At 65.4% G+C, this 22987-nt stretch overlaps 1 protein-coding gene across 6 annotated transcripts in view; it reads left to right on the forward strand.

Annotated features, from left to right (window-relative positions):
- The window catches only part of SH3TC1 (SH3 domain and tetratricopeptide repeats 1), a 47201-nt gene that overhangs the window by 13989 nt on the left and 10225 nt on the right, over window positions 1–22987 (forward strand). For 2 of the 6 annotated variants that reach the window (XM_086705538.1, XM_086705541.1), the window contains exons 2-12: window positions 6498–6719; window positions 8375–8449; window positions 10630–10757; window positions 11333–11438; window positions 12355–12501; window positions 13160–13364; window positions 14157–14233; window positions 14969–15164; window positions 17678–17811; window positions 19310–19351; window positions 21028–22686. In XM_086705538.1, coding sequence (XP_086561664.1) covers window positions 6530–6719; window positions 8375–8449; window positions 10630–10757; window positions 11333–11438; window positions 12355–12501; window positions 13160–13364; window positions 14157–14233; window positions 14969–15164; window positions 17678–17811; window positions 19310–19351; window positions 21028–22686 — 2959 coding nt within the window. In that variant the 5' untranslated portion in view covers window positions 6498–6529. Of the gene's footprint in view, window positions 1–863; window positions 997–1763; window positions 3188–6497; window positions 6720–8118; window positions 8289–8374; window positions 8450–10629; window positions 10758–11332; window positions 11439–12354; window positions 12502–13159; window positions 13365–14156; window positions 14234–14968; window positions 15165–17677; window positions 17812–19309; window positions 19352–21027; window positions 22687–22987 lie in introns of those variants that run through there. The other 4 variants (XM_086705539.1, XM_086705540.1, XM_086705543.1 and 1 more) reach the window with 4 other exon arrangements.

Consider the following 22987-nt stretch of genomic DNA (forward strand, 5'->3'; position numbering starts at 1 on the left):
TCCCCACGGCAAAGAGCGATCGTCCCAAGTGTCAGCAGTGCAGCCCTTAGAAACCCCGGCCTCGGGGCTTTGGCGTCTGTCAGACCCGTTCTGGGCTCTTCTAATCGTCACTGGTCTTGGGCATATCACGTGACCTCCCTGAGCCTCAGTTTCACTGTGTGTGAAACAGTCACATTTCTACTGAATTGGAGATTTTTTCCTGGTCTGATCCAGGCCAGGTGTGAAAGCCTGGCCCGTCTGAGCACAGGACAGGGGAGAAGGTGGCTTTCCTGCCGTGATTCTTGGGGCCCGGCTGGGGCCGGCGACTGGAGCCGTGCCCCTGCCTCAGTGAGCGCACGGGAGGACGAGGCTGCGGGCTGACCCCAGTTCATTCCCTGCCTAGCTCCCCCCCACCCCTGGTGAGCGGAGCCCAGGTCCCCAGGTGGGGCCCAGAGCCGGTGGGAAGTCAGGGAGCAAGGAGAATTGTGGTCCGACCCCGATCTGTCCCTGGCGGGCCAATGGGCTGGGGTAGCACCTGGCAGAGGGACGGGGCTGCACGTGTGTCCGTGCGTGTGTGTCCCTGTGGGGCAAGTGGAAGAGGAACAGAGCAGGGCTGAGGTTTGGCGGGGCCGCTCGGCCAGCGGCTGGTGCACTTCCCCAAGCCCGGGGGCCCAGGCTGGAACCTGGGTGGTTCCCCGGCTCTCACAGCCTGGGGGCTGGGCGGTGGGCAGGCGGCCGGGCCTGGAGCTGGTCCAGGGAGGAGCTAATGATCAACGCCAGGCGCGCTGGGCCAACCTCTCGCCACCGGCCCGGGGCGCAGGGAGGAAGTGTGGCAGGAAGCAGGGGGTGGTGGCAGCCGCGGTGCAGACAGCTGGGCTGTGGGCGGCCGGCCGGCCCGGCTGCCGGGACAGCCCGCGGGGCCAGCCAGCGAGGGGCCGGGAGCCGCCACCGGGTGCCTGCGGTCCACCCCCCCCCCCCCCCACCGGGCGGGGAGCGGCGTCTGAGCAGCGGGAGCAGGTATGGGGGGCACTGGGCCGGGCGGGGCAGGTGTTGGCCCCGGAGCCGGGTCTTGCCGCGCACGGTGGGGTCTAAGAACAGCCTCTCAACTTTGGATTTCTCGAAGCCTTTTCTGCTGTGTTGGGACCGTGGGAGCAGAGCTGTGGCCTGGGGAGCCCGGAGGTCTGGGTCCCGGTTAGTAGACGGCAGCCGGAACTCGGGAACGCTGGCCCAGCCTGGCTTCTGTGAGCTCGCTTGACCCCACTCCGTGCGGGCGCTCAGCTGGCCTGTCCCCCGGCTGAGCACGCGGCCTGCGATAAGGGATTCCGGGTCTCAGGGGTCTCGTCCCCTGCCCTGGAACGGTGCCACCTCGGGCACACGCCGCAGGAGACGCCCCAAGACAGCCCAGGGTGGCTCTGCAGCGGTGGCCTGGCCACTCCGAGGTCACCAACCCTGGGCCTCTTTCCTGCCAACTAGATGGGGCGAGTGCCCTGACCAGGGGCACCCACCAGACGGTCGTGGGGGAGGACACAGGCCCAGGATTTCCAACGCCAGGTCCTGCCCTGGGTACGTGCTCCCAGCGCACCAACTGAGACCCTCTCCCGGCTTCCAGTGACTCCTCCAGGCGCCCCAGGACCCCCAGCTCTGTGGCTGAACTCCTGGCGGGAGGTGGGGCGGGGGCCTGAGACAGGTGCTGCACTCGGCTCCTCTGGGTTCGAATCCCATGTGTGCTTCCCGGCGGGGCCGGGTCCCTGGCTGTAAGCCTCAGGTTGGCCACCTGTGAAAAGGGCACAGTGGCAGCCCCCTCCCCCCGCTCCCTGGGTCGTCACGAAGATTAAACGGCCGTGCTTGGTTAGCACTTGGGGGTGCTGTCTGTTCAGAACGTCAACACCGCTGTCAGTGACCACGACGCATCCCGTATGGGCCGTTCTGACTTGATTCTCACAAAATCCCATGACGTGGGTGGGCTCCACCCTGCCTCCGGCAGAGAAAGCAGGCGTGGGGGTCACAGGTGAATTAGTTCCCCGGGGCTGCCGCGACACAGCCCCACACGCAGCGGCCGGCGATGAGACCTGACTCTCTCGCGGTCCAGGGCCCCAAAGTCCAAACTCAAGGTGTCTCCAGGGTCCAGCTCCCTCCAGGGGCTCCAGGGGAGGGAACTTCCCGCCTCTTCCTGGGACTCCAGGTGCTCCTGGGCGGTGGGCCGCATCCTCCGTCTGTCCTCTGTGGTCACATGGCCCCCACCCCCTGTCTGTCTGTCTGTGTCCCTCCTCTTCTTATAAGATGCCTTCTGAGGTTCCCTGGTGGGTACGAATCTGGGGGACACTGGTCACCCCAGTCCCGGGGTGACCAGACAGCTGTGAAGAGATGCTTCTTGGAGCTTGGACAAGGTCTGCGTGGGCCCACAAGGTATTTGTTCAGTACGAGCCCAGTGAATGCTCCAACCAGACCTCCCTGAACGTGTTCCGGGCTGGAAGGGTACGATCTCGCCCTCTGCTAAACCCACACTTGTTAAGTGCCAGCTGCCACCCTGGAGTACCATCTGTGCACTGCGTTGACGCCCCCGTGAGGCGCGGGTTTTCGTTCTCACCCTCCAGGTGGGCTGAGGGGGGCACGCAGGCTTTCCCGGCCCACCGACCCCACGTGTCTATGCTCTGGGGCCACACTCCCCCCTCCTGGGCTGGGCGCTGGCCAGGGCCCGGGGGCTGCTGTGGACCCAGCAGCTGCCCCCTGGGTTTGTCCCAGATACGCCGAACAGAGAGGGAAAGGCCGGAAGGGAGAGTCTGCCGTTGATGGTGACCAGCGAGCAGTCCCCCAGGACCGCAGGTCAGCGGCCCCGGCAGTGTGGGAGCCGCGTCTACAGCGGGAGCCACGGCCTGTGAGGCCAGGCAAGGCCATTATAGGAACCAGCGGGGAGGGAACTCTGGGCAGAGATTGGGCTCACTTCCTCATCTCCGGCCGCGACTAGGAACCCCGGCTGAGGCCTGTCACTGGGGGCCCCGCCTGCTCGGGCACATCCATCACTGAGCAGGGGGGAGGGTCCGTGAGCCCAGGAAGCCTGCCCTTTCCTCAGGAAGCTGTCCCTGAGGCTGCCGGGAGCCCGGACGATGGGCCCGGACGCACACACGGACGGGCGAGTCCTGACCCGCGGGCAGAGGCGGGCAGAACGAAAGGCTGACATCCGGCTGCCGGGGCCCCTCCTGTACCCAAGGTGGGGACGCGGACCTGTCCCCTGAAGGGTGACGTGGCCGGCGGGGTGGGAGGCCTGGGCCCCTGCGTGGGCCTCGCAATGGAAGGGCAGAAGGACGGCGGACTGACCTCAAAGCCCCTTGAGCGCCCCGGTCCTGACATCCACCTGTGGCGGGCAGCGGTGCGGGAGCAGGTGTGGGGAGCAGCGTTGGTGAGGCGAGAAGGGAAAGAATCAACTGGGGCTTGGACGTGGCTGGGGGCTGGGGCGGGCGGCACGCGGAGCCATATCCAGGAAGATGCGGAGGGGGCCTCGTGCTTTACGAGGAGGGAGACGGCGCGGGGAGCAGGGGGTGCAGGCACCAGGGCCTGAGTGACGAGGCTGTGTGGAGACGGCCCTGGGTGACTGCAGACCCCAGCGGGCTTCTTCCCCTGGGCCCTGGCAGCATCCCTGGAGAGGGGAGGGGCTGCGGGGCCTGGCCGTGTGCAGGGGGGTGGGGTGCTGGCTGCTCCCTGGGTCAGGTGCCTCCTGCCCCCACCCCCCCCCCCAGGCTGTACCCCTCAGATGGGAATCAGGTCCGGGTTGGAGGAGGGGCGGGGCATCGCCTCTGTAAGCCTTGGGGGCCTTGGGCTGCTGGGGGAGTGTTGGTCCCTGTGGGGGGGGAGGGTCCCTGTTTCTCCGTAGTGAGGGGCTGTCTGGCAAGGCCACACGAGGGGCGCCAGAAACCCGGGGAGCCCTGCCTCTGCAGCCATTGTGGCTGTTCCGACTTTTCCTTCTTTCCGTCTTTGTCGTTCGGATCGTAGAGGCGATCCTGGCTTGGAATGGGCTGAGAAGGCCCCGGCAGGAGTGGCTCTAGCATTTCGGGGAATGAAACGGGGGGTCCGCAGGGCGGTGGGCCGGGCAAAGCCCCTGGGGGCCGAGGCCCCCCCCACCCCCGAGTCACCGTCCAGGAGCCTGGGCAAGCCGCCACCGCTTGCCCAGTGCCCCTGGGACGCCTGCTGGTGCCCAGCCCGTGGAGGACACGTGTGGCTGGACTGAGTGTGCCGGGGGCCGAGCAGGGGCTCCCGCGGGAGCCCTGACCACTAATCCCCAAGGCCAGGAAGGAGGGCGGGCGGGGGCCTTACCCTTCAGCTTGGGAGGAGCACAAGGCGGGAGGGGTCGGCCTGTCCCCTGGGGTCGGGGGGTGGGAGCCTGAGGTCTGGGCCCCCGCCCTCGCTCTCCACTCGCCCAGCTGTGAGGCTACTCATGCTTTGCCCCCCTTGGGACAGCAGGGCTGCGGCGACCTCGGACGTCTGGCTGTCTCTGGGGCTCTGCCCCACCGTGCCGTTGGCGACGTGGACGGCCACCTGTCAGCCCCTCCGCACGCGGTCGCCGCCTCCCCCTGCGCCCCTCCTGACTGCCCGGCGCCCTTCCCCTCACCTCCAGCGTCAGGAGAGCTCTCTTTGTCCCGGAACCAGCCCTGGCACGTGCGGGTGGCTTTCTGGGAACCCGGCTCGCTCTCCAGTCCTCGGGTTTGGGGAGTCTGGAGGGAGGCGGGAACAGGGGCTTTGAACGGATGGGGTTCTGTAAATAGTTGTGAAAATATTCCACACCGGGTCTAGTAAAGGTCCAGCTGCCCCTTTGTTTTTGGTGAAAATTTGAGGGGAGGAAATAAACCCAAGGCCCAGGGCGGCCCTGTCTCCACTCTCCTCAGTTCGTTCTGCACAAGTGCCAGAGGGAACTTTCCAAGGCACAGAACCAAACCCGCTACTCCGGGCTTTAAACGCTTCAGTGGCTCCTCAACTTTCGTGGGGGTGCTCAACGCCTCTGGGGGCCTTCACCTCATCTGGGCTGCACCCCAGACCCACGGCACCTCCCTGGCTGCCCCAGTGTGCGTCCTGCCTCCTGCATGGGCAGCAGGTGCCTTGGGGAGACAGGGCCGGGGGCCGGTGGGGCTGTCCAGGCTGGGGGCTCCACGCTGCTGCCTCCGAGTTCTCTGGCCGCTGCCCAGGCCCTGCTCCCCAGCATCTGTCGGGAAGGGGGTGGGCCGGGAGGAAGCCACACTGGCATTGTTGTCCCTGCAGGGGGGGGCCGGGGGTGTTTTCCTGTCTCTGTGTGCTCTGTGCAGAGGGGATTCCCGCCGGCCTGTTCCGGCTTTGGCTTGAAATCCCATAGCTCATCATCAGGGATCAGGGAGGCTCGAAATAAGGGGGATTCCCTTAATTGTGCGTCCTAGCGTTGTTTCACCGACCTCCATGTGAAACGTGACCGAGCAGGGCCATCCCTCGCCACCTGTGTCCCCAAGACCCGGCTGCACCCGGTCCCAATGGCCACAGCTGGGAGTCCTCCCCTCCCTTCCTCAGCCCTGGCCCTGCCACCGCCCCCCCCCCTTCCTTTGGAAAGGGGACTCTGTGTTGCCCTGTGTCCTGAGTGGTGACAGAGCTCCCACCCCAGGAGCACCGTGTGTCCATTTGTAACAGCCTCTCATCTCTGACCCCAGGCACGAGTGAAGCTTGATGACAGCTCCTGGCGGGGGGGGGGGGGGGGGGGGGGGGGGCTGGGAGGCCCAAGGGCGCCCGGGGTGGGGAGCAGTGGCCCGATCCACCTCGGTTCTGCCTCGGCCACTTCCTCCTTCCCTGCCGTCCCCCACCTGCTTCCTGTCCTCCGTGGCGGCCCGGAACCTGGCCCATTTCCTGACCAGTGGGATGCGACCGCGTTCCAGCGGCCCCACGAGAGCCCAGGCCGGGCCCGCTGAGCCAGCTGGAGCCGAGGGGGTCGCTGTAAGGAGCAACGGGATCTCTTGGGAACCCGGGGCCAGAATCACAGCGACACTGAGGCTTGTGCGAGTCGGACCCGGGTGGCCGCCTCTGGGGGCGTCCGTCTCAGCTCTAGCCGGACGGGACACGAGGGGGGACTCATCTCAAATGCAAGGTGTCGGGTGCCCCGCGAGGACTTCTCTGCTCCCTGTTCCCACACATCCGTCCAGCGCTTGCAGGGATGTTCGAGCACCAGGACGGGTCAGGCTCTGAGCTATTCCCTGGTGGCCCGTGGGCCGGCAAGAACGGGGCCCCGTCTGTCCACCTGCAGGCGAGGCCGGTGTTGGCCTCCTCACCGGGCAAACGCCGCACCCGTCTCGGGAAGAGCACGTGGCTGGGGGCTTGGGGGTTCGGAGGGTGGTCCTAGCCGGGGAGGCAGCGGCGCACAGACGGACAGACCTCTGAAAGGAAGCGGAGACACCCTCCAGGCAAAGCGGAGGCTTCTCTCCTGACCCCGGCCCCTGTGGCGGCCTCTCCGTGGGCACCCGTGTTCCCGGAGAGGCCTCAGCGCTGACCACCACCCTCTGCTCTCCCCACAGCAGCCAGCGGGCACGCGGAGCCCCCGGTGCTGATGGTGCCGCCGCCCGTCATGGAGGGCCCAGGGGACGCGGCTGGCGAGGGGCCGGCCCCGATGGGGAGGGGGCCTGCGGGGCCCTCGGGAGGCGGTGGCCGCGGCCACGAGGTCCGGAGAGTGGCCGTGAGCTCGTCGGTCGCCTGGGAGCGCGTGGGGCCCGAGGAAGCCCAGGCTGTGGTCAGAGGTGGTGAGTACAGCGCGGGCCGTCCCCCCTGTTGTCCAGCCGCCCGCGGACGGAGCCGTGTCTGCGGCCAGGGTGTGTGTCGAAACAGAGTCCCGTGCCCAGTGAGTGCCCGCTCACCCTGCGAGAGACGGGGGCCCAGCTAGTGTGTCTCCGGGGGCGCGTGTCCGCGATAGCAGAACTTGGCGTGGCGAAGGGGAAGGGGGCTGGGAAAGTTCTAGAACGGCTGCACCTCGATGAATGGCTCTGTTACAAACCTTTGCGTTCCCGCAGTCCTGCTTTGTCCTCAGGACATAAAGCCCTGGGGTTGCTCAGCATGGGACCGCCCCATTCCTCTGAGGAGGACTCCCTGGGAGGGGCCCAGTGGCCAGGAAGGACCGGGCAAGGACCAGGCCGGGCCTCTTTCGGTGGGGGGGGAGATGAACCCAGAGACGTGGGCTCAGGAGGCTGTTCTGAGAAGCATGGCCGCGCTCCTGCCCGGGCCCTGGTGTAATCCTGATTGCCACTGGCTTGACTTGGGCCTCGGTTTCCCCACTTGGGAACCTGAGGGGTGGCAAGGGGATCTCCAGGACCCCGCTGTCTACCTCCTTGGGCTCTGGAGACGAGGGAAGGAGGGGAAAGACCCTCCCCGAGGCAGGGACGGCCTGTGCCTCCTGCCCTTCCCCAGGCTCCCCTGTCCTCACGTCTCCTCCCTCCTCCCGCTCCCCTGCCTGGCTGCCCGTTGGGGGTCTCCCAAAGGGGGCTTGCCCAAGGAGATGCCCAGCTGAGTGGCCAGCGGATGATGGATGCGCTGGGAGGATGGGAACAGAGCTTCACAAGGCACATCACGTCTGTCATCTCGGTCCTTCCGGGTGTGAGGGACACGGAAGGGGCCAGGGTGGCCCTCCTGGGTGCCGATACCCAAGGGGGAGGGGTCCCACAGTCAGACACCTGCCCGGTCAGCAGACTCCTGGCTGTCGCTCAGTTGCGGAGCCCGTCCTCCCCTCTGGCCCCCGCGTGAGCCCCCTCCACCGACCCTGCACTTCGGGGTGTCTCCACAACCCCAGCCGGGTTGTCAGCCGCGCCTTACTCACCTCACGAGGCCGAGGGGGCGCGGTTCACCCTCGGTCAGCGACTGGTGCAGACTGAACAGGACACAGCCTTGTCTGCCCCGGACTCTGGGTTCCTTCCGGGCTGTCACCTCTCCTCTGGGGTCAGCAGAACGGTGGCCCCGAAGAAGTCCACGTCCTAATCCCCAGAACGTATGGCAGAAGTGATTTTAGGGGTGGGGGTAAGTCGAGGATCCCGAGATGGGAAAAAAAAACCTCAGGGTCAGAATCAGAGACACTGAGGCTGCCGGGCTTCTGGCTCTGAGACTGGAGGAAGAACCAGAGATCGAGGGGGGCGGATGAGCTGGAGACAGACCACCCCCCCCCCACCCCACCCCCCGGAGCCTCCAGCAGGAGCCGGCTCTGCCGAAACCTTGGTTTTAGCCGGTGAGAACTTTCTAGACTCCGGCACAGCAAGACAACACTCGTGCCGTTTTTTGCAGCACAGGGAGACCCTGACACCCGCCCCGTCCTCGTCCCCTCGCAGGTGTCGGACACACCTCTTTCCCTCCAGAACTATTGGGGGGGTTTGTGCCTGTTCTGACCTTGATCCCCAAACCTGCTGTGTTACAGATGCCTCCCCGGCCCCTGGCGGCTCTGGGCCGGCTGCTGGGACCCCTCCTGGCCAGATGGGAACCTGCCCCACAGGTAGATGTCCTCACATGCCACATGGCGCCACAGGGTTCAGTGTGGGTGGGGACGTGAATGTGGGTCCCTGGGCGCCCCCCCACCCCGTGCCCACCCTCACTGTCCCATGGCCTGCGGGTCCAGGAAAGTCTAACGCAGAGATTTTCTCTTCTTTTTTTTTTTTTTTTTTTTTTTAATGTTTATTTATTTTTGAGACAGAAAGAAACAGAGTGTGAGCAGGGGAGGGACAGAGAGAGAGAGAGAGAGAGAGAGAGAGGGAGACACAGAATCCCAAGCAGGCTCCGGGCTCCGAGCTGTCAGCACAGAGACCAATGCAGGGCTCAAACTCACGGACCGTGAGATCATGACCTGAGCTGAAGTCAGACGCTTAGCCACCCAGGCACCCCTAACCCAGTGATTTTCAAAGTGTGGTCCCCAGACTTCCCGCCTGGGGATCGCTGTGGGGGTAGGGAGACTGCCTAGATGCAGATGGCCGGGTCCCGTGCCCAGGTCCCCATCCAGCCCCACTGGGGGAGGGCCCAGGACTCTGCATTTCCACTTGGGGCCCAAAGGCTGGAGTTTGTCTGCCTTTGGAAAGGGCTTCTGTGGAGTCTGTGTTTGCATCTGCCCGAGAAGGGGACACAGCCCAGTAGGCTGGACCACATGCAGGGGAAGTGACACTCTGGGGAGGCGTCACAGGTGCGACATGACCGGGTTAGGGACGCAGAGGAAGGAGCAGGGCCCTTGGGAAGCGGCGGCCGAGGACTGACTTCTGGGGAGGGGGCCCCGAGGGCCAGGGGGCTTTCTGCGGGGCGCAAATGCGGGAGGCAGCCCTGGGTGGTGGGGGGAAGGGGCGGGCAGAAGCCCCCTACCCCTGAGCCCCTGCTGCTGACCCCCAGCTGTGGTGGCACAGGAACCCCGGCGCTGTTAGTGGCTCACCTTTGCCTCGCCACCCTCCTCTTCTGACTTTCCTTCCGGGCAGCCGGCTCTGCCTGTGGTCACTCGGGATGACCGGGCGCGTTGAGCAAGCGGCAGATTATTTCTGGGTCTGGTTTGCAGCCCCGCCCTCTTACAGGAGCAGGGGCACATCTTAGAACCAGTTGTGAAATGTCGGCCACGCTTCCTGCTGGGGGAGTGGGGCCGATTCCAGGTTCCAGAAGTCTCCATACCGCCCTTCTCTCCCCTCCCTTCCCCTGTACTCCCCTCCCCATCTCCCTTCTTCTCTTTCTCCACCCCCACCTTTCTCTCTCCCTTCCCCCTCTCTTCTCCTCCTGCATCATCCCCCTCTTTGGAGCAGTCCATGCCCCGGGGATCTCCGTAGCCTGGTTCGGAGGCCTCTTAGGAGGACAGGGGCGGGGGTGGGTTTGGGGCACTTGAGCCGAGATCTGAATTGTAGGGCAGCCAGGCAGGCAGGCCGGGATTTGATCTGGGAGAGAGTGCTTTAGGTGGAGGATGTGGTGAGTGCCAAGGCCCTGGGGCAGGGTGGGGGATGTCCTCATGTCCTAGGGCAGCAGGGAGGCCGCAGGCTAGATGGGAGGGACAGAAGAGGCTGGGGGGGAGCAGGGCCAGAGGCTCAAGGCTCTGCTGGTGGGAAGATGGGAAGGGTTTGTGTCTTAGTTTATCTGATAATGGAAAATAATTGCAGCTGTACCATCCAATACAGCCACGCAGTTTTTGTTCTGATTTAACTTAAATAAAATTTAAAATCTAGTTCCCACGGATGCCCTGGCCACATTTCCAGAGCTCGACGGCCCCGCACGGCTGGCAGCCGCCCTTCAGGACACCGGATGGCACTGCCTGGGGGGTGCCGAGAGCTGGGGCAGACAGCGAGCCAGAGCTCAGTGTCAGGGACCCCCCCGGCTCTCCGTGGACCAGAGAATGGTCTGGAGGGGGGGGCGTGACCCGGGGCCCCGGGGAGGGGTGCCACGGTGGGTGGGGCCTGGTTTTACAGCTCACTGGTGGACCCACGTGCCGTGTGGTGCAGGGAGGTGTCCTTGGTCTGCAGGGAGGAGGCTGGGGGCCCTTCTGGAAATGGGACAGAGGCGGAAGGGTGAGTTTGGGGGCAGTACGGTGGGTTCTGGGGGGCCTGCTGACACTCGAACGCCCCCGTCTGGAGCTCGGCGGTGGGAGAGGTCGGGGCTGGAGGTCACGGTGACTCCCGTGACTTTGCTGAGTGCTCGCTGGGCGCTGGCCCCTTCCAGACCTGACCCTGCAGCTGCTGGCCGTGCGGAGGAAGACGGGGCTTCCGGACCCCAGCCTGCGGCGGGCAATGCGGGCCCGGCTCCGCCTGCTGGAGAATGACAGCCGGGAAGTGGCCAGCGTGCTGGGGGTGAGTCTGGCTCCTCTGGGTGGAAGACGAGCCCGCGGGAGCAAAGGAGCAGGGAGGCCAGGGGTGGCCCCGGGAGGAGGGGGAGGTCCAGACGGCACGCGAGCACCAGCGCGGTGCCCCGGGACTGGCCGCCCTTCGTGGGGCCAGGCGAGCGGCCGAATCGCGCGGGCCGCTTACCGAGGGTCGGGCTCCCGATTAGAAGAGTGGCTTCCATCGTCAGCGTGTCAGGTGGGGCCCTGGTAGCTCCGCTTCCCCGGGACCCACGACGCTGCGCCTCGTACCTGCTGGTGTTATTCCAACGCCCCATCACCAGCAGGGGAGTTAGCTCACGGGACGGGGTCACCGAGAGTGGGGCCCAGGGTCTGAGCCCCCAGGGGCTCAGGGAAGGAGCGGGGCTGGGCAGAGGCACCGGGGAGCCACGGCTGGCTCGAGGGCCCCGGCCTCGGGCTGTCAAGGAATCGGCTCTGTGCTTCCGCCCCCGCCTGGGTCATTTCTCACGATGTTTCTGTCGAGCGGCTCCGTCCTCCTGGCCGTCGGATGCCTGACGGCCCCCGGGACTGTTTCTTCCCCATAAGGAGCTATCGGCCAGGCTGCTGTCTATCCACAGTGACCAGGACCGGATTGTGGTGTCGTTTAAGACTTTCGAAGAGATCTGGAAGTTCTCCACTTACCACGCTCTTGGTAAGGAGGTGACCTCCCCAGAGCTGGTTATGGGGAACCCCCCGCCCCCCCGAGGACACTTGTCACACGCCTAGCATGTTATATCATAGATCAGGCTTCAGGTTAGGGTTGCTCACGACGGCCCGGGCAGTGGGGCTCGCTCACCTGCTCTCGGGGGGGGGAAATGGCGTGATGGGTGGGGACACAGAGGCACGCCCGTCTGTGCCCGCATTTGGGCCGCGCTCCGAGTTCCTCCCAGCGCTGCACCGTGTGGTAGCTTTGCACGGCCAGACCTCAGGGGACGCTGAGCTCAGACGGGCTCAGCACAGACCGGGTTATTTCCAGCTCGTCCAAAGCGCTCTGTTTCTAAAACGCCCCCAGTTCCGCGCTCCGAGTTCCTCCCAGCGCTGCACCGTGTGGTAGCTTTGCACGGCCAGACCTCAGGGGACACTGAGCTCAGACGGGCTCAGCACAGACCGGGTTATTTCCAGCTCGTCCAAAGCGCTCTGTTTCTAAAACACCCCCAGCCCGCTGGGAGGCATCCGCGAGGGTCTGGCTGCGTCCTCTCGGGGACCTTGCCCCACCACCTGGGTCTGAGGACAGACAGAGTGGACAATGAGAACAACGGTGTCTTGCACACCTTGAGCGGGGCCTGTGCCAACCCCCCAGCACACTCGACCTTGAAGGCTCTTTTCCCGTCTCAGAGACGAGGAGACGGAGGGTCACAGAAGGCCAGTGTGTCGCCCACGGTCACGGCCGGTCCACTCACAGCCCGGGTGGTCAGACCTGGGGCTGCCTGGGTTGTAGACGGAACCGCAAGGCCCCAGGGCAGGGCAGGGCTCCCCCACCCCCCCCCCCCCCCCCCCCGCGCCGGCCTGTGAAGGTTTCCGTGTCTCCCTTTGGGGCCTGCCGGTCACCAGGCCCGTCTGGCCCCCAGGCTTCACTCACCACTGCCTGGAAAACCTGCTCGTGGACCAGGCCTTCTGGCTGCTTGCGCCCAGCGAAGACGAGGAGACGACCATCCAAGTCCACGTGGATCAGGAGGCCTTGACACGGACACAGGAGATTCTCCTCGCCCAGGAGGGTGAGCGCTGCATGATGACGGTGACGTCGGCCGGGGGCACACCATGCTGGGGCCACGGGGGCCACGGGCCGCAGGAGGGTCCTGGAGGCCCCGGCGTGCACTCGGGGGCGGACGGGGGCTTCGTGCAGGGAGGAGCATGCGGGGGGTGGGGGGGACCCCAGCCATGAAGCGCCCAGGCCCTGTCACTTCGCTGTAGAAACCTGGCCAGGCCCCCAGGAAAGAAGAGAAAAAGCATTTCTGCCAAGTGGCACCGCCATCCCGGGGTCCTGACCCGACGCGGTCTTGCTTTGAGCGCCGAGGTGGCCTCGTCATTGGGTCGGGTCAGCAGCAAACACAACACGCAGCTGCCGGTCTCGCCCTGGCTGCGGACGAGAAGAAAGGCGGCCGGCCGGCTGCGGCCAGGCTCCCGGCGGTGGTCCCGGCAGACAGGACCCTGGGGACCACAGGAAGGGAAACTGAGGCCCCAAGGGTCTGAGGTTCAGCGAGGCTCCCCGGGCAGGTGTGAGCAGAACTGGGACTCCAGGCCGGCGCCGGCCTTCCAGTCCGGGGGGGCGGCAGAGACCGGGGCTGTGGAGACCCCGCAGGACTGCCTGCACGCGTGCGGCCTGGCGGGGACGGGTGGGTCCCACACTGAAGGCCACTGTCTGTCACTTCGAAGGCCCTTTCTTTGTCCTGTGTCCCGACCACCACGTGAGAGTGACCACCAGCCCCCGGGGCGCAGGCCCGCAGCCCCCGAGGCGAGCCGCGGGGGTCCCCCATGGAGACGCAGCCCCGGCAGCGGACTCTAAGGCGCCCAGCCCCGGCACGTGCTCCCAGGACACGGCAGCGGTGGCCGCTCCGGAACCTCTGATTCCATTTCATCAGTAGGTACCGACCTTTGTGTCTCCGCTTCCGGCCGGTCCCGTCCTGTGTGTCGTCAGGCCTCCTGGAGCCCCCACCGCGCCCCCCGCCCCCAGGCGCTGGTCCAGCCTCAGCCAGAGGGGCTGGACGGTGCTCCAGGCAGACCCGGTCCTGACCCTGTCTGTTGCTTCCGGTGTGTGGCCGTGACAGTGAGCCCAGCTCTGGGCCTCAGGGCTGCGAGCTGCCCGGGGACGCTGACATTCCCTGGCAGGGCTGGCATTCGATGGCACCAGGCTGTGCAGCGTGGAGCTCTTGCTTTGTGTTCTAGCTCGTTCTGAAAAGCTTTTGAGGGAGCCAGCTGCCTACCGTGCACCCGTAGGAAGGAGGCATGTGGAAATCTGTACAAATGAAAACCAAGGCAGAGGAAGCTTGGGTAGCATGCCAGTTCTTGCTCAGGAGCTGAGTGTGGGGCGTTAACTTGGCTTGGAGCTTCCTGGCAGCCAAAGCAAAGAGAGAAAGTCGATGACCTGATGTTTAGAATCTGTGAAGTAATTGGCAATGGCTTGGCTGCTGCCCTGGGCTAATGGAGGGAGGTTTCTCAGGAGGCCAGCCGGAGGACGGGCAGGTGACTCCCTGCAGGCACGGCCACATGCCGAGGTCTGAGGCTGCCCACCTGGGCAGGTGTGTGTGTGCCTGTATGTGCATAGTGGTGGCAATTGGTGAAATTTGCTTGCGTCCCTGGGGGCTGCTGACTTATCCCATCTACGCATCGTCCACTCGCCTCACATCTGAAATCCTCTCTTGTCTCCCTCCAGGTGGGCCCTCAGGGTCGCTTGGGACCCCATCGACGACTCCGTGAGCGGCCCTGTGACGTCAGACGTTCTGCTGATGGGTAAATGCTTTCGCTGGCCTTTCTCCCCTGGGAATGGCATGGGCAAGGAGGGGCAGGCACCCGCATTCTGGAAGCTTCTGTGCTCGCCCTGAATCCTCCCCAAGCCAGAGGGGGTAGCTAGAATCCCCTGCAGCTCATGCTGCGACAACGAAGCTCAGAGAGGTCCACCGGCTGGCCCGGATTTTGTCGCACGGGGTGCGGGGAAGCCGGGCCGCGTCCCCGTCGCTGCCTCCGGGGAGCCCCCAGGGTCCCATTCACAGAGCACCCATCAAGCACTGCTTTCTCTCCAGCCGCACTTGAGACACCTCAGAGGGCCCTGGGACGGGTGGGCTAGGCTCCCGCTGATGTTGCCGTGTGAGCTCATGAGGGTCTGGAGGCTTAGTGCTGGGTCTTCTCCCGAAAGGCCAGAGTGGGGCTCTGACTTGGGCTCCTGGTCCAGTGCTCTCTGCTCTGCCCCAAGCTGGCAGGGCCCTGTATACCTGTGAAGTGGCTGCGAGGCCCCGAGGGAGAGCCTGGGCCAGCCCGGGGCTGACGGCCCTGGGCCAAGTTAGTCAATGTCTCTGGGCCTCAGTTTCCCATGCTCGCTGTGCGGAGGAAGCGCCCCCTCCGGGGGCCCCTAGATGTCCAGCCCCTTGGGTGCAGCGGCCACACTTCGCGGCAACCCTGACCAGCTGTTCTTGGACAAGAGCCCCGGGCTGCGCCCCCAGCACTGACTTCGTGGCCTCCTTTCCGCAGCGGTGGGCCTGGCCTCAGCAGTGGCAGACTACCAGGGCTCCGGGCCTGAAGAGCTGACCTTCCGAGGCGGTGACGTCATCGAGGTCCTGGGCGCCCGGGTGCCCGGCCTGCCCTGGTGCCTGGGCCGGCACACGGCCTCGGGCCAGGTCGGGTTTGTGCGCACGAGTGACATCAGTGTGCAGGGCCAAGTGTCTGAGTGAGTGGCTGAGGCCCTGCCCTCTCCCGAGCCCGCTCCCCTACCCCCGGGGGCAGCCTGGTGACACACGTGGACGAGGTCCCGGATGGCACCCCTGACCCTCCCCCTCGCCACCGCCCGGGCGCCTGTTCCCTTGTCCCCAGGGCTGGCGTCAGCCTCCTACCTGGACCCCTCGTGTCCCTCCTCCAAGTGCAGCCCGGGGCTGTTCTCTGAACTACACGGCATCCCACGCGGGGGGCTTAGCTCAGCAGGTGGAGATTCCGTCCCAGCCCACAGGGCCAGGAGTCCAGAGTCAAGGTGCCACAGGGCCCCACTTTCTCTGGAGGCGCCCTCCTTACAGCTCCTGGTGGCCACGTCACCCCCGTCTCTGCCTCCGTCTTCCCACGGCCTCCTCACCCCAGCACGTGTCTTCGAGCCTCGTCCTATAAGGACACCAGTCTCTGGATTAGGGCCCACCCTACCCCAGTGTGACCCCCACCTCAACTGGTTATATCTGCAAAGACCCTTCATTGAATAAATCACCTCCCGAGGTCCTAGGTGGACATGAATTTTGAGGGACACTATTCACCCCCATACACCTTGCCACTCCCTTTTCTTTTGTTTTCTCTTCTTTTCTTCATGTTTAAATTTGAGAGAGAAAGAGACAGAGTGTGAGCAGGGGAGGGGCAGAGAGAGGGAGACACAGAATCTGAAACAGGCTCCAGGCTCCGAGCTGTCAGCACAGAGCCCGACGCGGGGCTCGAACTCACAAACCGTGAGATCACGACCTGAGCCGAAGTCAGGTGCTCGAGATTCTAGGCCTGGCCTTCAAGGCCCCCCCACGACACAGACCCCGGGGACCGCCGATGTCAAAGGCTGCCCCTTGCCGTCAGGCCCCTTCCGGAACGAGTCTGCTTTGACACGTGTGCCCCTACGTGAGACACCCCCTCCATCCCTGCCCTCCAGTTTTCCTGGGGCTCTCACTGGCCCCCAGGCCCCGTCTCCGACGGCTCATCCCTGGGGACCTGCTCCTCTCCCTGTGGGACCCCCCCCACACCCTGCTGGTGACATGCCCGCCCCTGCCCTTCTGAGAATTCTGAGTGTCCCCACGGTGCGGCCCTGGGCAGCAGCAGGGGTGTCCTTGGGGGAGCGGTCAGTGGGCACAGCTGTGCCCATCCTTGGGTGGAAATTCCATTCCCCTGGGCTTGAAGCATCATTGTCAAGACCTCAGTCGTGAGCCCAGAGAAGGTGGGCGTAGGGACAGGGCCTTTACTGGGTCTGGACCTGGCCTCCCACGCCCGTCTTCAGGGGTCCTCTGGCCCTGACGTCCCGCGGCCTGGGCAGGAAGCCTGGAAAAGCCCCGCGGACGCCCTCGTTCGCTCCACAAACGTCGACTGCACATCTTCCCTGTTCCAGACCCTGGGTTTTCATCCTTTGTTTAATGAACCACCTCCTGGTGCCTCTGTTCTTTTCCTTTAGTTTGGCAAAATTTCAGATTTAGGGAGGTTGCAAGACGAGTGTCAGATTCCCGTAATCCCTTCCCCCCGGTCACCCAAGGGTTGGCACGTTGTCACATTCGTCTTCCGCTTTTCCTTCTCGTACTGACGCCGTCGGGCGTGGGTTGTAAGCAGGACACCCCTTTCCCGGCGAGTGGCGCGGCGCGTGTCTCCTAAGGCCAGGACGCCCGCCTGGGCACCGCCGCGCGCCCTTCGGGATCGGGACGGTGACGGAACAGCGCCCTGCAGGTGCAGGCCACACTCGGGGTCTGCCAGCGTCCCGGTCGTGTCCCGGACAACCAGAGAAAGTTCCAGGCCTCGTGCCACCAGCCTCTCCTCCCTCGTCTCGCGGTCCTTTAGGACACTGACGTTTTTGAGGCACACGGGCCTGTTGTTCTGTTGAATGTACCAGAAGCTACTCTGAGATTTTCTTTTTAACGTCTCAAAATAGCTCCTTCCAGTTTCCAGGCGCATTTCAGAGTTTCGCGTAACGCTGGTGATTTCGTCCCACGAGCGAAAAATGCCTGTTCCTTCTCTCCCTTCTCCCCTTCCCGTTTTTCATCTCCCTGACTTGGCGGGGACAGGAGCGCCCCATTTCTGTGCTGGGCGTCGTGGGGAGCCCGGGAGTTCGCGATGCGAAGGGGTCGACCCGTACATCCACACGTGCACACGCACACATTTGTAACACACACTTGTGCACACACACGTACGTGCGATACGTACATTCTGCCTGCAGCCGTCACCACCCGCCTCACAGGGGAAGGGGCACTTGAAGCGGGGCTTTGGAGGCTGCCCAGGAGCTCACCTTCCCCGGCTGCCACGACCCGCCGTGTCTGTAGCAGCCTCTCCCGCTCCTGGCCATCTGCCTGCAGCTGGACCAGACGGGCCTTGTGGGCCGGATCTATTTTGTTTCTGTCCCGGTGACCTGGCCGCCGGGCACAGAGCAGGTGTGACGGGGGTGTCTGTCACACCAGAGGGTAGATGGGGGTCTTGGGCAGGAAACGTGCTGTTGTAAATAAAGCACCTTCTTTTCTCCAGGTTGGAAGACGTGATTTTTCTCGATGAGGAAGAAAAGTCGTTCTTCAGCAACGAAGGGCGCTTCTCGGACGAGGACGCCAGGCAGTTGCTGAGGAGGATGTCCGGTGCGGACACGTGCACCGTGTACAGCTTGGGTAGGTGTGAGGGCGCCGCGGGGGCGGGGGGGGCACGGCTCCTCCCTCCCCTCCCCCTGGCCACGGGGACGTCGCAGGACCTGCATCAGACCCTGGGTGCTTAGGACGGTTTCTGGGGGCAGGTTCCCAGAAGGACAAGAGGGTTTGCAGCTGAACCGGGAGACCCCGAGACCCAGCCGGCCGGCACCGGGCCTGCTCGGGCTCCTGTCCCCTCCGCGGAGCGCGGACTGTTCTGGCTTCCGTGCTCCGCTCAGGACGCCCCTCCCCGTGTCCCTTCAAGAAGGCCCGCCCCGGGGCACCTAAAGGTGACCGCACAGGTGCTGCTGCTGCCTGAGGGGCCCGTAGGGACGGCAGCGGGCCAGGGGCAGAGAGGGGGACAGGGCGAGCGGCAGGGAGATGCCCGCAGTGGCCGCGAGGCGTGCCCGCCGGGCACCGGGGCCGGCCCGCTGCCCACGAGCTGCTGCTCCGCCAGTCTGGGTGACAGTGACCGCCCTCCGTGACAGGACCAGGAGCCCGGGCTCGCGTGGCTGTGGGCTGGCCTGGTTGCCTGACCACCAGGGACCGGGGCCGGACCCCAGGGCCACCAGCCCCTAAAGACGGTGCTGCTCCCTCTCCCCACGCTGCCCTGCGCTCAGGAAGGACCCTCTGTCGGCTGCCATGCGGGGGGGAGAGCCGTGTCATCGGCAACAGAGGCGACAGAGGAACAGACCCGCTGGGGGACTGCCTGGGGCCGGGGGTGCAATCTAGCCGGTTCCTTCATCCTGTGCACGGAGGTGAATGCGCGTGCACACACACGCTTACACACACGCACAGTATACACATGTGCACACGCACTTACACATACGTGCGGCATGTGTGTGCACGCTTACAATACATGCAGCACACTCATTTGAAGCACACGTGCACACACTTACACACGTGCACACACGTGCACACTCAAATAAGGCAGCACACACATGCATGCACACACATCCACATGCACATACACCTACACATCCATGCACACACACGAGCACAGTTACACGTATGTGCACGCACACACACACTCCTCACGGCCCTGGAGCAGACATGACTTGCACATCGGGAACTTTTCCACCAGTAACAGGGTTAAACTTTCCAGGTCCCACAAATTGGTCTCTCTTCCTAAACAGGCAAACTTAAATTTGACCATAGCACCTATGTCAGCCCCGCACTCGGGGGGACATTCTGGGGGCCCCCTTCCGCCAGGCACCCCTTAGCTTCCCGGACCCTGTGCATTTGTCAGAGTTGACATCACACTTCACACGTCTTTTCCCAGCAAATTAGCGTCAGCCCATTTTCAGGAGGTGGAAACTGAGGCTTAGGGAAGGGCTCGGCCTCTTGACCAGGGGATCCCCCCAGCCCTGCAGCCCCTCAGGTCACTGGAATGTTTCTGTCCTGGTGTCCCCACCCATCCCGACATGGCCCCGACCTGGAGGTGCTGGCCGGAGGGTGATGCCTCTGTTCTCTCCCTTCTCAGACAGATTAGAAGAGACCGACTTTGAGCCGCCAGAAGAACAAGGTGGGTTCTCCCCACACGGCAGCGTCCCTCCGGGCAAGGGGCTGGGCCCGGGGGTATGACACCCGGCAGAAACCACAGAGCTGCGTGCGGATGGGGCTCTGCGCGGGGACCTCACACCTCCGTCGGGGAAGGCGGGAGGGGGTCCGTCCTGCAGGGGGAGGGGATGAGGTGAGGGCAAAGCTCCCCCCTGCTGTGGTAGTGGTCCCTGCCAACACACCAGCCCTCCAGCTAAGGGGGGGGGGTCCCCTCCACTGCCCGGGCCGTGGCTGTCCCCACTCTGTCCCCAGCTAAGGTGGGGGTCCTGGGCCTGTACTTGGCCATGGGTTCTTTTCTTGAAACCTAGAGCATCTGAAACTCTTGGCTTTGAGAAAGTGAAATGCTGGGTTTGGAGGGCGAAGGGGGTGCTGGATTTGGAGTCTCACGCTAGAGAAGCCCCTCAAAGATTTGCTTCTTCCCCTGGGAGCTGGTAAGGGAGACCCCCTCCTTCTCCCTCCACACCTCCATCTTGACCCCCCCACAGAAGGTCTGCATCGGGGAGAACCTGGGGACTTGAATGCCCGAGGACCCTTTGGGGTCCACCTAAGCGCAAACGGGGAAGGGCCACTTGGGGTACTCGATGGGGAGGCTCAGGACATCCGGGGCCATTCCGGGCCCTCCGTCCAGCCCGGGCCTCTGCTGGGTGAGGAGGGCAGGACTCGCCGGGATGGGAGGGGGTGGGGGCAACGAGGTTGGGGGGACGCATTTGCACCTACATGTCGGATTAGTCAGGTCAGACGTTTGCTGCTGGACCACAGTGAATTCTTTTTTATTCCCCGACTTTACGGACGAATAAAGAGAGCGTTAGTTTTGAACATATTTTTTATGTGAACTCGAAACAGAAGAGCCTTTAGATTCTGTTTCTTTCCTTGCAAACAAATTCCCCTTTAAGCTCGTGTTTTTCCAGCAGGAAGCGTAGCTGTTTGCTCGTTGGCTGTGTCTTTGGGTACTGACCCATCCAAAGCCAACAGCCCCGCACACGGGCACTTTTGGGTACGGGTGCCCCCAGGTTCTCCAGCGCCTCATCCCTTTCCTTCTTAACCCTTTAGTAACTGTGGGCCTCAGATTCTCGAAGCAGCCAGGGTGAAGGTGGAGACCCAGGGGGTCCTCGCTGATGTGGTCCCGGGAGAGAGCTGGACCAGGGACCCAAACATTGTCCTCCATCGAGGCGGGTTTCATCAGTTCTGGGGGTGGCTTCTGAGCACGTGCTGCCCCATAGCTCTGGTTGGCCCATGATGATTTCACGGGAGTCCTGCACCCGACGGGAGACCCCCAAGTGCTGAGGAAATCCCACGGAGGCGGGGGCAGCCAGGAATGTGGACGTGTCCATCTGTTAAGTGGCTTTTCCTGGAGGGGAAAGGACGCTGATCGCTGAGCGGTGCTCTCAAACAGGAAGCATCAGAAGGGGTTACTCGGCAAAAAGCTCGGCCAGATCGATCCCTATTCTCATAACCATGACCGAGTCCCCACCGGGTGCTAGGCGCTGGGCTCGGCATTGCGCGTAAATCTTGGGCTTCAGGTAGGGGAGGCTCGGGCAGCAGCCGACAGGGGTGCCGAGGCTCGGAGGGATGTCTGTCCCTTACCCCGGCCTAGGCCCAGATTGGCCTCTCATCCACCCCGGGGGTTTTGGTGATTTGCAGAATCACCTCACCTGGACCCAGAGCCACACGAGACCCTACAGAAGGTGAAGAACGTTCTGGAAGAATTCAAATCCCGCCAGGACTGCCCCGAGGAGCCAGAGTCCTGGGGTCTCTGCGCAGCCTCCGGCGGCGCGAGCCCACCGGACCCTGAGGAGCCCCCCTTCTGCTTGGACGCGGGGGCCGACCGGACCGACCCGGAGGCCCTGGGCTCGCTGCTGCTGTTCCTGGACGCGCCCGGCTACAAGGCCTGCTTCCGCGGCCTGTACGACCTCTCCCTGCCGGGGCTTAGCGCCCTGTGCGGCGGCCGCACCGACGAGGAGGAGCTGGCCGGGCTCCTGGCGCGGGCGCGGGGGGCGGCCAAGAAGGCCGGCCTCCCCATGGCCCTCGCCAGAGTCTGCTTCCTCCTGGGGCGGCTGTGCGTGCGCCGGCTCAAGCTGTCCCAGGCCCGGGTGTACTTCGAGGAGGCGCTGGGCGCCCTGGGGGGCCGCTTCGGCGACCTCTTCCTGGTGGCAGCCGTGTACTGCAGCCTGGCCACCATCCACCTGAAGCAGAGGAACAGAGACAGGTGCGCGCAGGTGACGCCCAAGGCCGCGGCCCTGCTGCTGGGGACGCCCGGCCACGGCTGCGGCACCGAGGCCGGGTCGGAGCTGCTGGCGCACGCCCTGCGGCGGGCCGTGGCCGGCCGGAGCCCGCAGGCCGAGGCCCGGGCCTGCTTCCTGCTGGCCAGGCACCACGCCCGCCTGCGGCAGCCGGAGGAGGCCCTGCCCTTCCTGGAGCGGCTGCTGCTCCTGCACGAGGCCTGGGGCTCCCCGGAGGCCGCCTGGCCCGCCGACTGCTACCTGCTCCTGGCCGACACCTACAGCCGGCGGTGCCTGCCGCGCCTGGCGCTGGGCTGCGTCAGGGCGGCCTCGCTGCGGGCCCGGGCCTCGCTGCGCGGCTCGCTCCGGAGCGTGGACCTGGTCCTGCGCAACGCCCCCCGCCTGCCCCGCCCGCCCTCCCAGGCCGCGCCCCACCTCCGGCGGGCGCTGGCCTCCCTGGGCCCGGGCGCGGGCCGGGCGCTGCGCGGGCCCCTGTGCGCCAGCCTGGCCCGGCTGCACAGCGGCCACGGCCAGCACGGCAGGGCCGTCGCCCTGATGGCGCAGGCCGCGGAGGCGGCCGCCGGGGCCGGGAGCCGCCTGGCGCTGGACTACCTGTTGGCGCTCGCCTGGCTGCACGTGCTCGGCGGCCGGAGCCCGGCGGCCCTGGGCGTCCTCGAGTGCGTGCGGGACGGGGCGGTGGCCGGCGCGGAGCGGGAGGGCGTGATGGCCAACATGGCGGCCGTGGCGCTGACGAGGACGGGCAGGACCCGGCAGGCGGCCGAGGGCTACTACCGCGCCCTGCGGGTGGCGCGGGGCCGGGGCCGGCGGAGGAACCAGGCGGTGGCGCTGGCCAACCTGGGGGCCCTGTGCCTGCGGGCCGGCGCCGGCGGCCTGGCCCAGCACTACTGCCGGGAGGCCGTGAAGCTCTTCTCGCGGCTGCCGGGCGGGGAGGGCGGCCAGGACTTCACCTGCGTGCTCCTGCGGCTGGGCCGCCTGTGCGCCCGCAGGGCCCGCGCCCGGCAGGCCAAGTGCTACTACGAGTGGGCCTTTCTGGTCGCCGCGGAGATGGACCACCTGGAAGGTGAGTGGCGGCCACGCTGGCTTCGCGGAAAGAAAACGCGTCTTCTCCCCCTGTCCGTCCAGAGCGCGCCCGGGGCTCTCGACTCTCCTGCCGTCGAGAGTGTCGAATGGCGGGAACCCGCAGGTACTTGCGGGTGCCTTCGAGGCCGGGTGCGGGGCGGCTCTCGTGGGAGCCCCCCCGCCAGGCTCTGTGCAGGCTCCAGCCACAAACGGCACCCGTGCGGTCCTCACGGGGGCCGGCCGCCAAGTGTGGGAAACAGATGCCCGGGTCACGGGAGCCGCAAACGGGGGTATTCATTGTG

The sequence above is a fragment of the Puma concolor genome, chromosome B1, assembly GCF_028749965.1.
Source record: "Puma concolor isolate L17-30 chromosome B1, mPumCon1.1.hap2, whole genome shotgun sequence".
In the NCBI taxonomy this organism is placed as follows: Eukaryota; Metazoa; Chordata; class Mammalia; order Carnivora; family Felidae; genus Puma; species Puma concolor.